The 17,173-nt window shown below is 44.4% G+C and overlaps 1 protein-coding gene across 4 annotated transcripts in view; it reads left to right on the top strand.

Annotated features, from left to right (window-relative positions):
* The window catches only part of ACAP2 (ArfGAP with coiled-coil, ankyrin repeat and PH domains 2), a 402,961-nt gene that overhangs the window by 230,549 nt on the left and 155,239 nt on the right, over nucleotides 1-17,173 (top strand). For all 4 annotated transcript variants that reach the window (XM_078666362.1, XM_078666364.1, XM_078666363.1 and 1 more), the window contains exon 9: nucleotides 2,553-2,627. In XM_078666362.1, coding sequence (XP_078522488.1) covers nucleotides 2,553-2,627 — 75 coding nt within the window. The remainder of the gene's footprint in view (nucleotides 1-2,552; nucleotides 2,628-17,173) is intronic.

Here is a 17,173-nt window from a genome sequence, read left to right as displayed (position 1 = left end):
TATATAATCTAAATAGTTTATTGTATACAATCCATAATTAATGTATTTGCATAATACATGTACAATTGTCTGTGTAGCCCCAGTTAATAAGATCCCATCAAAACCTCCTCTTTAAAAACATACATATAGCACAATGTCACAGATTTAAAGGGAAAAACAAAACCCCCAAGGAACAAATAGGAAGTCTACGGTACAGGGCAAACCCAATATCTACACAGCAGAAGGAAGTCGCTCTTCACAGGTTCCTAAATAAAATATGAAATGGTGATTATGATTGCCCTACAAAACTCCAAAATGTCGACTTATCGGTCCCGCCCTTCTGATTTTAAAGGACCATCCTCAAGACCTGGTGAGGGTCATATATTAAGGTGTAGTGTTTTCGAAGGTGGCACCAAAACATCCAACCATCACATTATTTCAGTCAGAGTCTGAAACCCTTATACATGCTTTAGAGCACTGTACTGTGTGGCAACAGTCTCTTACTGTTTTTAGTCGACAAACCAAAGTCTGTTCGAAATACTGCTTGTATACATTTCTAAGGACACATTTCTGCCTTATCCAACCATCACAGCCTTTGATCCAGTTATGCTTGCATCCCATTTCAATAACATTAGTTTCTACTCGTGCCAAGTTCGAGCATTCACTGAAAGTGTCTACCGGCAAGCAAGATCACAACCCTTACATTAATGATTTGATGTCTAGAGACCGGCTTCTTGATGTTGTGTTGAGAGTGGCAATGATGTCATTTTGGAAATAGATATGGGTGTCCACTTAAACGGAGCACATGTGGCTGATTCCTTTTTACCAGACCATAGCCAAGGTCAAAACAGCAGATGTCTGTAACAAAAATTGAGGAGAACACAGCAACAAGAAATGTCTTTCCTTATAGGAACCCTATAGGCGGAAAAGAGGCATCATGGAGTATATGGTCCTTGGGCCATTTGCGTGTATCTTAGTGTGTTATTACATTTCTAGACTTTCTCCTCCAAGGTCAGTGCATTTAAGTGGATTTTCATCCAAGCATTTGTTTGCCATTCCTCACTCTGCGAAGTAGTCACATGGGTAATTCCTATCCCCCTTTTGCAAATTGTGTGTTCAACGTTAACTCTAGAGCTGAAAGTCAAATTCATCAAGCCATGTGGAGACATATATTTGATTCAGCAGTATTTGCCCTCTTCAGTTTTGGGACTTGTTTTCTATCTAAGTTTCCCATGAGTTCAAATGTGTGTCAAAAAAGGGGTTAAGTGCAGCCTATTCATAGTAGAGAATCCTGTTTCCCGAATACAGAAGATTCAGTTACTCTGGTTGATGTGTGCATAACATTTTTATAGAAGTAGATAATAAATAATATCTGTGATGTCAGTGGGCATGTTTGTACTTCATCTTCTATTGATTGTATTATGTTGCCAAGCAACATCCTCTATCCTTTCTCTAACTGGGATGGACATCTGATTAGTATAAAGAAAGAGAGATGCTTGTTTATGGTTCTGTGGTCTATACTGTAAGTAACTTCTGTTTACATAGTCTATATAGTTTCAGAAAGTGCTCTGGAAACATATTCTTTGTACCACCTTGGCCATTCAATTCCTAGTTTGATATTTTCTGGTTGCGTGTTTTTAAAATCTTTTTACTTACGGTCTAGTATGGTTTCCAACCACGTCTCTCTTGTAATTTTCTTTGATTGGTAGCTGACCTGAGATTATTTGGATTGTTTACAGTAAAACAAACGTCAAAGCCGAGATATTTTTGTTGGCATACAAGTTTGGTAATAATCTCAGACGAACTGTCTATGATTTGCTGTAGCTTGTAATAGGCTCCATTTTTCTTTTCATGGGATGTGATGAGCCAGCGCCTTTACATAGCCAAGATAAGTTTGGAAGCATTGTTCATCAGCTTTCTCAGCTTAGGCAGATCAACACAGCTAAAGTTTGGCTGGTCACTGAGAGATGGCCATCTGTTTATATGTATGGTTTTGAAATTTGTAAATACACATCCGGCCCCTGCTTAGATGAGTGTACTATATCTGTGCCGCTTTACTATGTTCTTTTCATTATTATTTTTTTATTTTAAGGCACATTCCAGTTATAAGTAATAAGGAAGACAGGTAACCTGCTCTTGATGTGCACACCCAGTTCCACACCTTGTCTACTCTGAGTGCTGTTATATAAATACGTTTCACAAGCATGCATTGAATTGACTGATCTACCACAACTGTCCATTCTGTAACAATCAAAAATAGTAAATAAAGTTAAGGTCTTTTAAGATGATGCTCTGTCCCACACAAATGTTGTGAAAATAGGGAGAGAATTGGACATTACAGTTACCACTGCTTGCCATCAAAATATTTTTTATACTTTGATTTGTATGAGTTGCTTATTCCAGCATTAATTGATTGTTCATGTCCTATTAGTACATAATTCATTAACAGGGAACTTAAATGTGTAATATTGTATTGGTTTATCACAATTGCCTAATTTACCCTTTTCAGGACAAAATGCCAAATTTTTTCTAACAGTTTAAAACTTCATTTACGTATTTTATTTTTTATACAGTTGGATACTCTTGTCGTGGATGCAGCAAAGGAGAAGAGGGACATGGAACAAAAACACTCCACTATTCAGCAAAAGGTAGAAGATAGAAGTTTATCAGAAAAATGTGCAGTTGAATGCTGCCTTTGTGTAGGGGTTCATAGGTCACTTACTCTTCTGAAACCTGTCTAAAATTGTCTTCTCAGTGCCTCCTGCCTATGCTCATTGTGTGTTGACATATGAAGGACTGCATATACTTTGGCGTAACTGAGCTTCCTGTTTAATTTTTTTCTCTCTACAATTTTCTATCCAGCATTACTTTTTATGAATACACATTTCAAACCTATAAGGAAGGAGTGGCTCGGGATAATAGTGGACTGGTTAAAACTAGAGTTCAAAATACTTATCCTCATTATGTGGGTACCATCATATTGATGGATGTTCAGTCAAGTACTCTTATCAATTATATTTTGACATCTTGTAATATGGACCGTTAGACTAAGGGTTTGGTAGCCCTTCTGAGGGAAATCTGAGTCAGAGAGAGAGAGGGAACTTCTTTTGTGTACCTCTCTAACACCTGAATGTAGGATTGGGAGAAAACATTGAGTGGAACCAAAGTTACTTGTAGAAAAATATGCAATACGAGTATGTGCTGCAGATAGAGGCCAGCCGTTACAAGAGGAGCACTTTAAAATTTCTCTCTCGTGCAACAGGTAGGCAAGTGAATACTTTTACCATAGGGAAGATGGACTTCTTTTTTTCTGCTTGGATGACTAGCAGTTTGTCATCATTTTGCTCTTTCTGGTTGTTAGGGGTCATTGTATAGGGTACTGGCATAAGTAAGTTTCTGAATTACTCCAGAAGCCAATTTTGAGAGGGTGAAGTTTTAGGAAAGTAATGGGGAGAATGTGCTTGTGGTGGGTGCAGTGGTATATTCTGTTTATACAAGTCTCAACTTAGGGAGTTAATATTGTAGGTTGCCCAGACAAAAGTTGAAGGATGTACCAAGTAAAAAGGTGGAACAGGGATTAACAATGTTGATTTAATTAGGTGTTTGAGAGTGCTGCAAGTAGTTCAATTTTAAATCCTTATTTAGAGTTTGGTGAAGTGGAACAATTGCCAAAAAGTGCTGGAAGTACAGTCTGTCCTAGTTAGAGTGCCATGGACATCAGTGAGCTCTTAAGACTGAGGACAGCACATCGGTCACTTTTTGACAGATGTCGCACATCTGCCTAACTCAAAATAAGGTCATTTGTCAAAAGAGATTTGGGCCACTAAAATGTAAATAGATTTGATATTGAGGACCTTGTGCTGATAGTAAAGATTAACAAACTCAACTGCGTCTTTATCAAACCAGTAAAGATTAACTTAATCCTCACAGACACCATCAAGCCACCTTTTACTCCCCCATGTTCCATTTTAAAGCATTCATTGTTTCATATTTTTGAACTTGGTAGACGGGGCAGTCTACAGAACTGCCCTCATGTGTCTCAAAGTATGCTGGAAAATCTGTCAGTTCTAAATTTGGACACCACAGAAAAGTTAAAGACAATTGGAAATGGACCAGCAGCGGAAAGTACTTTTTCTGTACTGACAGCAAACCTGTGGCTCTCAGAGTTCTGTAGTAGGGGATCTCTGTGTATAGTCATAATCTAGTGAATAGTCCCGCCCATGTGCGTGGACCCCGGAGCAATCAAAAATAATCTCTTACAGTGTCAAAAAATGCAGAAATGCATAGACACTTAAGAGAGAATTTAAAGACAGATAATGCAGCCAAACAGGCTACACTGTCCAGTACTTCAACTAGAAATTCCACCATAAAATCCACAAAACAGCAAAGCCTGTACAGATTTCCCTTTGTTTAACAGCAAAGTCCCTCAGGAATGATAGAGAGAAGAACCTGGACAGACAAGCCCCATAGGCTGCCATTATGTGGCTTAATTAGGATACTGTGCCTTTAAGGAACCTTCCAGAACCTTCTCCCAGTATCCCAGAATGCATAGCAGGTCCAACTTAGCCTCAGTTCTTTTTTCCGGCTCCTGCAAGCAGGACCCTGGAGCATTGAGCTCTCCCTTTTCAAGGGTTTTGTTAGTGTTTTACACTGATTTCGATTTTTGGTGCTTTAAAAGTACTTTGGTGACTTTCTTTCTGTGTTTCTGCACTCTTTTTTGTCCATAATGCCTGCATTATTCGACAAATGCCCTGAGTGCTCAAGGAAGAAGGCCAAGTCAGACCCCCATGAGGTCTGTATTCTCTGCCTTCCCTCTTCCCACGTTCCTGAGGACTGTGTGATCTGCAGAGGCTTCTCTGGAAGGACCCTGAAGGAGAGGAAGAAGATCAGGCTTCAGGGACTTGAAGAGAGAAGGTTGAAGGCACGAGGTGGGTCAGGAGGGGCTCCTTCTACCCATGCTGAGGCCTCTGGGGGGCTCCCCAGGGGCAGGAAGACCAGCCCTCGCCCAAGATCTCCGTCTGGGTCAGTTGCACTGACCACGACGTCGAGGGGACGGTCAACGGCCTGTTCCAGGTCTCCCCAGGGCTCTGGGTCGAGAAAACGTCGCCCGTCGACGTCGAGGAACGTGTTCCGGCCGCCGTCGAAGCCGGTGTCGATCTCCTCGTCGTCGGTGTCGGCGTCGAGTGGTCGACATCGGAGGGCCCGGCATCGGCGCTCGCCGTCGAGGCGACACCGCTGTTCGCCGTCGAGGACATCGTCGTCGAGGGGATCCTCGTCGTCGAGGCCGCCGTCGAGACGGAAGGAGTCTCCGGCGCCGAAGAGGTCGACGTCGAAGCATTCGAAAAGACCGACGTCGAGACGCTCAAGGAGATCGACGTCGAGAAGGTCCGAGAGGTCGACGTCGAGACGATCCAAAGGGTCGACGTCGAGACGATCTAAAGGGTCGACGTCGAGACGATCCAAGAGGTCGACGTCGAGGCAGGCGAAGAGGTCGAGGTCGCCGTCGAGGCACCATCGCCCGTCGTCGAGGTTTCGTGGTTCGTCGATCTGGTCGGGGTCAACGTCGAGACGCAGACACGGTTCGACGTCGAGAAGTGAGAAACGGTCGACGCCGAAGGGCCGTTCAACGTCGAGGGGCCATCGGTCGTCGTCTGGGCACCGATCTTCGGCGTCTGGAGGTCCTAAGGACAGGCCCAGGACTGTGGGGGGCTCCCCACGCTCCGGACGGGATGGTGGCTCGCCGGGAACGGCGCATTCCGGGGTAGATACTCCGATGAAGCCCTCTACACCTCCTTCGCGGCCGGCTGTGCCGAAGGGTCCGCCTCCGAAGGTCCCGACCCCACCTCCGAAGCCGGCTCCGCAGACCCCGCGTCCGGTTACTCCTCCACCCCCATGCCTAAGTTTCCGACGCCACCGAAGAAGACTCCTAAGAAGCCTAGGATTCCTGACCCTGGGAGGCCGAAGGAACGTCCGAGGCCCAAGAGGTCGAGGTCTCGCTCTGGGAGACGGGACAGATCGAGAAGTGGGCATGGATCTTCCTCACGATCCAGGCATCACCACAAGAGACGTCGGTCCAGGTCACGTTATGCCTCTGGGACCCGTTCCTACTCGCCCACGTTGTCCGATTCGCCGGAAACTAGGGTGTCTCCTATAGACGATATAGGCACGTTTCAGGAGGTTCTCCTGCGTGGAGCGGCGAAGTTGGGAATCAAGGTTGAAGCGCCTACGGCTTCGACCTCTGTGATATTTGAGACATTACACAAACGGCACTTGTCTCGCCCCCTGTTACCTCTGGTGCCAGGGCTCCTTGAGCCCGCCGAACAGCTCTTCCTGACGCCGGCAGTGGTGAAGTCTGCGCCTTCCAGGATCCTAAAAAAGTACAGGGCTCCGGACTCGGACCCTGCCTTCTTGAGGAAGGACCCGGTGCCGGACTCAGTGATCGTGACAGCTGCCCGAAAGCTTCATGCCACCTCCCCTGCGTCCACGGTGCCTCCGGACAAGGAGAGCCGCTGGATCGACTCTGCTGGTCGTAAGGCGTGTGGGACGTCCGCCTCTTCAATGAAGGCCGCCAGTGACTCGGCGTTACTGGGGCGTTACGACAGGTCACTGTGGGACTCGATGGAGCAGTTTGCAGACCTTGTCCCTCGAGACCGCAAGGAGGACTTCATGGAGATCGTCCAGGAGGGGATGCTGGTCTCTAACCAGGCCATCGGCGCCGCAGCGGACATATCCTTGCTGTCAGCGCACGGATACTGCCACGGGATTCACCAGAGACGCCATGCTTGGCTCAGGTTGACGTCACTGAATCCGGAAGCACAGCAACGCGTGGCGAATCTTCCGTTTTCCGGAGATACTCTCTTCGGAAAACACGCTGATGACGAGATGGCCAGGATGAAGGCCGAGGCGGAGACCCTGACGGCGGTGGGCTTGGAGAAGCCCAAGGAGAAGAAACCCTTCCGACAGTACCAACGTCGGTTTGGGTCGCAGGGTCGTGGAAGGGGACAGTCTGCTGGACAACATCAACAGCAGCAACAGCAGCAGCAGTACAGGCGGCCCTTCCAGAAACGCCAAGGGGGTAGAGGTCGACAACAGTCCTCTACCGCGACCAAGGGCCCGGCCGGGTCCCGACCCTGAGCGGTTACTTCCCCCTCGTCCGTTACCCGCTCCGGTGGGGGGAAGCGTTCAATTTTTTCTGGCAGAGTGGAGAAAAATTACTCATGACAAGTGGGTGCTGAATATTGTTTGCAATGGATACAGTCTACGTTTCACCAGCCCTCCTCCATCGATTCCTCCCGTCAGCTCGCAGTATCAACTGCGCGAGCTTCAGGCGGAGGCGGACATTCTGCTACGGAAGAGGGCGATCGAAGACGTTCCTCTGTCTCAAAGAGGAAGAGGTCTTTACTCTCGGTTCTTTCTTGTCCGCAAGAAGGACAAAAATGAGTTCAGGCCCATTCTGGATTTGCGACAGGCAAACAAGTGGATTCGCAGAGAAAAGTTTCGCATGCTGTCGTTGCATCAGATCTACCCTCAGCTGCAACGAGGAGATTGGATGTGTGCCATAGATCTACAGGACGCATACTTCCACGTGCCCATTGCATGCAAACACAGGAAGTTTCTGCGCTTTCAAGTCGGCACCAATCACTATCAGTACACGGTGCTACCCTTCGGGCTGAAGTCTGCACCCAGGACATTCTCGAAATGTATGGCAGTGGTAGCAGCACACCTGCGGAAGAACAAGGTGTTTGTCTACCCGTACCTGGACGATTGGTTGATCAAGGCCTCCTCCTTCTCGGAAGCTCAAGCACACTTCCAGAAGACGTGCGTTCTCTTGAACAAGCTGGGGTTGCACATCAACATGTCCAAGTCGGTCCCGATTCCGGTCCAGTGCATCCAGTACTTGGGAGCCTCCATCAATACGCTCTCAGCAAGCGTGTCTCCTTAGGAAGAGCGACGTTTATCACTCGTTCGGAAGGCTCAGGCTCTCATGAACACTCCGTCTACGACTGTGAGGACGGTGTCTTCTCTACTGGGGTCGATGGCCTCTTGCATCTTCCTGACACCACATGCGCGGCTGCACATGAGACCGCTGCAGGAGTGCTTGGAAGATCAGTGGGACCAGAGGAGAGGATCTTGGGACGACAAGATACGACTGTCTCTACATGCTCTTCAGTCTCTGAAGTGGTGGTGCTCGAAGGAGAATCTCCTCAGAGGGGTTCCCTTCCACAAGGACATTCCCACACAGACCATCGTGACGGATGCGTCTCTCCAAGGCTGGGGAGCGCACTCCGAAGACCTACAAATTCAAGGGACGTGGTCCCCGGCGGAGTCCACGTACCACATCAATTTCCTGGAACTGCGAGCTGTTCACTTGGCCCTGAAGGCCTTTCATCCGTCCTTTCGGACCAACTCTCTGCTTGTTCAGACGGACAACACGACAACGATGTATTACCTCAACAAGCAGGGGGGCTCGAGATCGCGCACTCTGTCGCAGGAGGCACAGACGATCTGGCACTGGCTTCTGGCTCGAGGACTGTCGATAACGGCCACCCATCTGCCAGGTGTGCAGAATGTTCAGGCAGACGAACTGAGCAGACTCATTCAGGAAAACCACGAATGGGTCATAAACGACGAAGTACTGGGAGAGGTCTTCGCAAGGTGGGGAACTCCAGACGTAGATCTGTTCGCCACCGCCGAAAACAGCAAATGCCAAGGCTTCGCCTCCAGGTACTACCAGCCGGGGACGCTGGGGAACGCGTTATGGATCAACTGGTCGAACAGCTTTCTGTACGCTTTTCCACCAATTCCCCTGATTCCGGCGGTTCTCATCAAGCTGTCCCAATCCAGGGCCAGGATGATTCTGATTGCCCCGGAAAGGCCCAGACAGTGGTGGTTCACGAACCTGCTTCACCGATCTCTCCTTCCTCACATGAAGCTGCCGTGCAGGCCGGACCTTCTCACGAAGTTCGGGGGGCGGATGGTGCACCCCAGCCTCTCGTCTTTGAGTTTGGCGGCATGGCTCCTGAAATAGTGCAATATGGCCATCTGAATCTCCCAGAGGATTGTATGGACATACTGAAGGAGGCTAAGCGACCTTCCACTAGGACTTCTTATGCTTACAAGTGGAAGAGGTTTTGCATCTGGTGTAGATCTAAGAACTATGACCCTACGGCATGCAAGGAAGATGTCATCCTTCCATATCTGCTGCATCTGGCGCAGTCGGGCCTTAATGTTCATTCCATTAAGGTTCATCTGGCTGCTTTGACTGCCTACAGGAAAGGCCCTTCACAGACTTCCTTTTTCCAGATCCCTGTGATCAAAGATTTTTTGGAAGGCTTGAAGAAAGTGTTCCCTCCTGTCAGGCTTCCTTCGCCTTCATGGGACCTGAATGTGGTGCTGTCCAGATTGATGAAGGAGCCTTTTGAACCCATTCATAAGGCTTCATTGCAGCACCTGTCCTGGAAGGCGGCGTTCCTAGTGGCCATTACATCGGCCCGCAGGGTGAGTGAGATTCAGGCATTGTGTTGCCAAGAACCTTATACTGTGTTTCATAATGCTAAGGTTGTTATGCGTACTCACCCTAAGTTTCTTCCCAAGGTTGTTTCTGATTTTCATATCAACCAGACTATCACTTTGCCTACGTTCTTTCAGAACCCTTCATCTCCAGCGGAAAGATCTTTGCATTCCCTGGATGTGCGGAGGGTGCTGAAGTTTTATCTTGATAAGACTAAAGATATTCGTAGGTCAGACCAATTGTTCATCAATTATGGCTCAGTCAGGACAGGTCTTGCTACCTCTAAACAGTCCATCTCGAGGTGGATTGTGTCCTGCATACAGTTGTGTTACTACAAAGCTAATAAGACCTTAGGGGGTAAACCTAAGGCTCATTCCACCTGGGGCAAAGCTGCTACGACAGCTATGCTCCGTAATGTTCCCTTTGCAGAGATCTGCAAGGCGGCCACTTGGAAGTCGGTCCATACCTTTGCTAAGCATTACTGCCTGGACACTGATGCCAGGGCAGACGCTCAGGTTGGGCAGGCTTCGCTGCGGAATCTGTTCGCACAGTAGTGGCGTTATTTTACTCTCCACCGCCGCTTGGTGTGGGGATGGGCTTGCCATTCTATTCACTAGATTATGACTATACACAGAGATCCCCTACTACAGAAGGAGTAGTTTCTGTCCTGTAACTCCAGTTCTGTAGTAGGGGTATCTCTGTTATAGTCATAAGCGCCCTCCCGCCTCCCCGGTGGAGAGTTATTCATGTTCATAATGCTACAGGTCTGGCGTTTTTTACGCCCTCAAAAAGAACTGAGGCTAAGTTGGACCTGCTATGCATTCTGGGATACTGGGAGAAGGTTCTGGAAGGTTCCTTAAAGGCACAGTATCCTAATTAAGCGACATAATGGCAGCCTATGGGGCTTGTCTGTCCAGGTTCTTCTCTCTATCATTCCTGAGGGACTTTGCTGTTAAACAAAGGGAAATCTGTACAGGCTTTGCTGTTTTGTGGATTTTATGGTGGAATTTCTAGTTGAAGTACTGGACAGTGTCGCCTGTTTGGCTGCATTATCTGTCTTTAAATTCTCTCTTAAGTGTCTATGCATTTCTGCATTTTTTGACACTGTAAGAGATTATTTTTGATTGCTCCGGGGTCCACGCACATGGGCGGGACTATTCACTAGATTATGACTATAACAGAGATACCCCTACTACAGAACTGGAGTTACAGGACAGAAACTACTCCTTTCTGCGCATGGTAATATGTTAGCAGTTTTTTTTATTGCTGTTGGTCATTTTATATGTTCGTATATCCATAGCATTCACATGTGGTAAGCTTGTCTTTAGCTCTTTATAAATGTGGTTGAGTTGACTTGGAGTTTACATTCCATGTCTAACAATGTTAAATGAGTGCTCAGTCAACTCAGAGATGTAAAACTAAGTGGGCACGAGTACTATCTCAGTGCCATTGCCAAGACAAACATAGGATTACCATATTAAAGAAGTTGCTGTTTTTCTGAAAGATCTAGAGCACCACCCCTTTTTTTTTTTTATTAATACTTGATAGGTAGAGAAACTTAATGGCACAGAGGTAATTATCAAGGATCAATGGATCCAGATGTAGAATGCTCTGTCTTAACCTTTAATTTCCTCATTTCAAAGCCTATAATTGGACATTAGGGAAATTAAGTGACACTGTAATTTTCTTTGATAGTGGAGAGCTTCTGCCATTGATGACACAAGTGGGATACATTTGCAAATGGTTGATTTAGGTCAATATGGATTCTCCTATGGGTTCAGCTTGACTTCTTTAGCTTTTAAAACATTTTGTCTGTCTGTTATCCACCGCACCAATTTTCTATCAGCCCTTACCATCTCACCATTGAGTCGTTCAGCGAAGGCAGTTAGATTGGGAAGGTGTTACCAATATCAGTTCAACTATATTTCTATCAAGCCTGTACTCTTTTCTCTCCTAGAAAATCAGGTGACATTCATCCCCCCTGCCCTAAGAAATCTGTTATTCTTCATATTTTGAAATTAAAAGATGCAAGATGGAGAACTTGCATCTGTCACCGTAGGGTGCATGTGTAAGAGGATGGCATTTGATTATCTTCTCTCAATGTGCAGCAAAACATTCTGAGCAGTGGCTAATTATTAAGCTTGTCAGGGACTTCAGTAGAAACAGGCAAAGGTATTGTTACTACCCCCAGATTTTCAGGACTCCTCCTGTCACATAATTTGTGCAGCTCCCAAATGATTCTTCAGATACTCACATGGGCTTGAATCATCAGTATCTCACCTCCCACTCCTCATTCCTCACTTTGACAATAGTAAACATCCATTTAGGTTATATGCCTACCCGTTAGATTTTTCACCTGTACCAGCTGACATGGAAGGCTCTTCTTAATGTTTGCATTCAGAAATGTATAGACATTGATCTCATGTATGCCAAGTCTAGCCCAGCTAGTCTGCCTATCTCATTTCTGAAGCTGCACCGTTGACTCTACGCCCCCACCCCCACTTAAATGTTTGCTTTGGCTTTACAACACAATGTGTCTGACTCTGGAATTAAAATGGAGACTTGAAGGAACATTCTACAACTGCCCAAATCATATTATGCAGTATACTCACCAACTATTTGTTACCTTTTATGTATGTATGTATGTATGTATGTATGTATGTGCAGTAAGGTTGTCTCAAATCCATGAACCTAACAATCAAATTAGTAATGTCTTACATATGGTTATTTTAACCATCATCAGACACGTTTATTGATTAAGACCTCTACTGAGATCAACAAAGCAAGTTAAAGCTCATACAATCATCACCATAAAACATTACCAATAATAGTGTATTTATTTTTTAGTCTTGTAAAGTGCACAGCTACCCAAAAAGGGTTTCCTGGCACTTAGTTTGATGAAAAAACAAACTGTCTACTTAGAATAGCCATGCCATCAGATCTTTGCGGAACGCAAGAAGGGAGGTACGGTCCTTAAGAGATTTGGGAAGAGAGTTCCATATTTTCGGGCCTAGCACTTCAAAACAATCTCCTCCCATCTGGGCCAGATAGAACCCAAGTACAGCGCAAAAGGCCAAGTTGGAAGATCTCAGGGGACGAGAAGAGAAGTAAGATGTCACTAGGTCCTAGATGTAGTGTGGCGCTGCTCTAGCTTTGGCTGTAAATATATAACAAAGAGCCTTAAATTGATCCGTTTAGAGACTGTCAGTCAATGCAGTTCAAGAAAGAGATGTGAGACTGAGGCGTGTTTGGGAAGCCGGTACAGCAGTCTGGCTGCCGAATTCCGAACCATCCTCAGAAGCCTCATAGATGCATGGTCTATTCCCAAGTATAGGGCATTACCGTAATTCGGTCTAGATAGGACTAAGGCCTGAATCATGATCCTGTGGGCAGATTAGATTCAAGAATGAGCTAAAAATGTAAAAATATTATAGCATAGATATAAATATAGCCATTAAACACATGATTATTTGTCTTAACAAGATGGTCTCTGTTTATTTAAGGGCACTCTTGTGTACTATACCGCTATTAGAAGAAAAAAACAACAACTCTGCATTCCTTACTGGGGACTCTTATCCAAGATGTGGTGCACATACAGATTCTGAAGTCAGTCAAGCTGTCAAGCTGCATTGTAAACCTTTTAAATAATTGACCATTGTTTCAGTTCTTATGCACCCCTTACTACTCACCTTGTGCACAATAATCGGTGTTATTATCCCAGGCAAAGTTTTTTTTTTTTTTTTTGTATCTCTGGATCTTCGGGTTTCTTAGGCCCATAAACAGCCCTTCCAAGCTCATCAGAAAATACCAGCGTGCATATGATTAGCTAAAGAACTAATCTTGCCAGCACCTACCTGGCGTTTATTGTACGTTGAAAGGCTATTTCTATATGATGATTATTAAGGATCCAGTTAGAAGGTGGTAGAAGGAGCAAACATTGTTGAGCTGTGTAATATACCGAGCTACATAAGCAGAGGTGGGCTCTTAAAGTTGTGTGGTTGTATGGTGGCACACAATATGCAGGTATATTATCCTTGTTGGATGTTTCCATGAAGTGCTAATTTAATTGCAGTTTTCTATTCAGTTTTGGAATAGTTGATATGACCCTCTGTTTTTGTAAGTATTGGACAAGATATTCACAATCAAAAAATGGAGCAACAGTGCAGCCACCCAAAAGATTCGTCTTTCAGCAAACTGCAAATACACGGTTTGTCTCTATATTCAAACATAACTTTAAACAAGGCCAATAAATATTTGCAATTATTTGGTAGCACATAATTTTCATGCAAACATTTAATTCCTCGCATTTGAAAAAGAAATATTTTCTAAAAAGCAAAAGGTGATTTTGGTCACTTTGGACAGAACTTAAAATGTGTAACACCAAACCTTCTCGCTGCCACATCATTGGTGGGAAAGGAACTAGCTTTTAAAAGCTCTTTTCCCCATCAGCAACTGCTAGAGTTGTCTGCCTCATCATTAAGGTATAATTGCAAGTCATTTAAAATGCAGAGGTTACTAACTGGTGCTCAGATTCGATTACTTTGCAAGGTCACAGTTCTAGTTGGAGTTACATCAATTATTTATCCATTGCTTCTGCACATCTTCCTCTTTAGTTTACCAGGGGACATTAAACCTCTATCTGAGAAACCAAAATACGAACATATTGTTGTACTTTTGGTCCCATCAAATTAACTCTTTAATTGTTTTGAAATGCATCGCTATGTACAATTCCCCCAAGAAGTATGCACTTTATTCCAAAACAGTTTTAGTGAGCAATTCAAAAGTAGTAAGCACAAGGACAGTTAGTTGCAGGACATTTTTCTGCCCAAGGTATTAATCAAGACCGCCTGAGACAAAGTGATGTCCGAAACAATATAGAGGGGCGAGGAAAAGAGGTAAATATTAGAGAATAAGAATGAAAACTAGAAAAAGCTAATATTTCTCCAAATTCCCAACGCAGAGTATTACATCAAATGGATCACCTCCGCTCTCCAGTACAGTGTTCAGGTTTCTTGTTCGGCAGGAAGTCCTGATTTGGGCTGGGTGAATAACAAAGTACTGCTTTCATAAGCCAGTCTCACCTTGCCTGGATACAACATTAAATCCCTCAATATTGTTTGCAGTCTGCACCCGCTTAATCAGTTGAAGATTCTCCCTCCTATTTTGTTCTAAGAATATAAAGATTTTGCAATCTCTAAACTTAGGGTTGTTTTCTTGGGTGCAACCCTTGTCATTATCTCTGTTCCCAGTTAAATCATTGTTTCACCTCCTTGGGACCTTGCTCCTTGACCTTAAGTCCAATGATAACTGGTCATGAAGATCCTAGCCAGCATCTCCTCATGCAAGAATTGATGCCTCACTTTGATCTTCGCCTACAGACAGAATCAGGTATTCTGACATTAGTGCCTCTCACAATGTTGTCTAGGTGTTGGGATTCCTCTTTCAAACCAACCACATTGGTCATGGTACAATTCGTAATGTCCTCATCGTTTGAATAGTGTCACCTTGCTATAGAGCCTCAAATTTAAAAAGATACTAACTATTGTTACAAACTCTGTACCACCCTTTCATTTTGCACATTACTTATCTAAGCCTGCTCCAAAGTGCCCTCTAGCTGTAAAGTTTTCCGGTCTACACTAAAAGAGAAAGTTCTCCTAGCATGCAGACCTCAATAAAGAATGAACTCCACCTGGGTCAGTTAAGGGTTAACTACTATGTGTGTTTATACTCCTTAGAAGTCAGGGGAAGGGGGCGGTGGCACACTCAGTCCGGTACTTCTCTGAGCAAGGTCTTTTTGAACATCAAATCATGGTCCACCTATAATCACCACAAGTCAGGAACTGCAGTCCTAGCCGAGGGCATGCTCATTGGTCCTAATGTCTCCACTGTGACCATCATCCCCTGAACTTCATAATACCACACTGAGTTGGTCATATAGGGTGATTCTGCATGTCACAGACACTTTCATGGGGCTGTCTGAATCGTTGCGGGGCACTCATCAGATTGCAGCAGTGATGGTGTCAGTAGAAGAATACAGTGACGCCCCTACGTAAAGAAGAGCATTGCGGTATTTGGGGTAGGATGGCACACCTCACACCTGCAATTATCCCTATGTAGAAAAATTGTCATTTTAAGGGATTCTACTAGTTTTCCTTCAACTCAGTTTGCTGGCCTGTTACTTTCAAATGTACATGACAAGAAACGGGCAGTTCCTAGGGGTCATTGGCCATTGTGTGATATGATTGTTTTGAAGAGTAACTTCATTCTGTAGTTTTCTGCTAGAAGTATATGTTAGCCACCTCTGGAAGAGTTTGATATTATTTCAGAGAGATTTATATTTTGTCCTTATGCTAATTGGAGCAATGGTTGGATAGCAGTGCGGAACTTGAACTGATGATGTATAATAATAATGAAAAATGTGTTCTAAAATGCACCATTCCCCACCCCCCCCCCCCCTTTACAAAAGTTGGCTGTGTCAGGAATCCCTAATACCCCTCTCTGCAGTGGTTGGGCTCGCTCACTGTAGGTGGTATGGGAGCTGGTGTGACAAAATTTGAAGGGCTAGGTTTGGTTCTTAGTCTGGCTGTGGATGTGGGGTGCCTCACCCCTGATTTAAATGGACTCGTGGGACCGGATCATGTTTTTGATGGGTCTAGATTTAATCATAGGATTGAAAATAAAGACTTACTGTTTCATGTTTAGGTATTTTTTGCCTTTAGACCAAATGTGTAAATGTATTTTAGCATTTTTATGAGTGAAAATTCAAACTTATTATCTCAGGACACTAAAATAAAACATTAAATATATATTTATTTAAAAAGCTAGACTCCGCTTAATCACAATGCAGATAGTCTATAAACATTTAAGGGAAAATGTATTAATACATACAATACATTTTCATTACTGTCCAGATGCGGTTAGTGTTTCTAGATACAGAAAATATCTCCGTCTAGTTGCAACCAGGATCACAACTTATGTATGAAATTAAAATTCCACAAGAATGTAAAAAATAAATACAAACGTAATCGATTACATGCTTTGTACTAAATTAATGAAGCTTACATGAACCGGATTTTTGCCTAGTATTTAAACTATCTACTAAAGACAAAACGGGGTGCCCCCACAGATTTCACATTTGTCATTTGCTACGATAACATTTGAGGTTAACTCCTTTTTCAGGAAGTCATCTTACCCAGCAATCCACCCTCCCCTCACTCCACAAAGTAAAACAACAAATGTTACCAGTATATGTCTCTGCCAGTTTTGAAACCAATAAGACTTAAATATTTTCTATACTTATTTGTTTAAACAAATATTTTTGAAAATAGCACAGGCCACAACATATGCGTAGTAGATCACCTCTGCTTCATGTCGCCCTCGCTTATCTTTTCATAGATTTTATCATCCCCTGATTTCCTTTCACTTTGTATTTACTTTTACTTCTCATTCCGTCCAGGATTTACCATCCTACACTACTGTTCTCTCCATGGCCCCAGATCTTTTCTTTTATCTTTGGGCATTCCTTCCCTTTGTTGATGACCTTTTTGGCCAAAATGTACCAATCTAAATATACATCAATTCCTTATTGTCAGTCCCATCTTGCCCAGTTAGTGTGCATATATTTGCAGTGTCCCCCATATACCCAGCAACAGTAGCCTTAATCCTTGGATCTGTGTGTTTCCC

The sequence above is a fragment of the Lissotriton helveticus genome, chromosome 11 (assembly GCF_964261635.1).
Source record: "Lissotriton helveticus chromosome 11, aLisHel1.1, whole genome shotgun sequence".
Lineage (NCBI taxonomy): Eukaryota > Metazoa > Chordata > Amphibia > Caudata > Salamandridae > Lissotriton > Lissotriton helveticus.
This window is presented reverse-complemented; position numbering and strand designations above follow the sequence as displayed.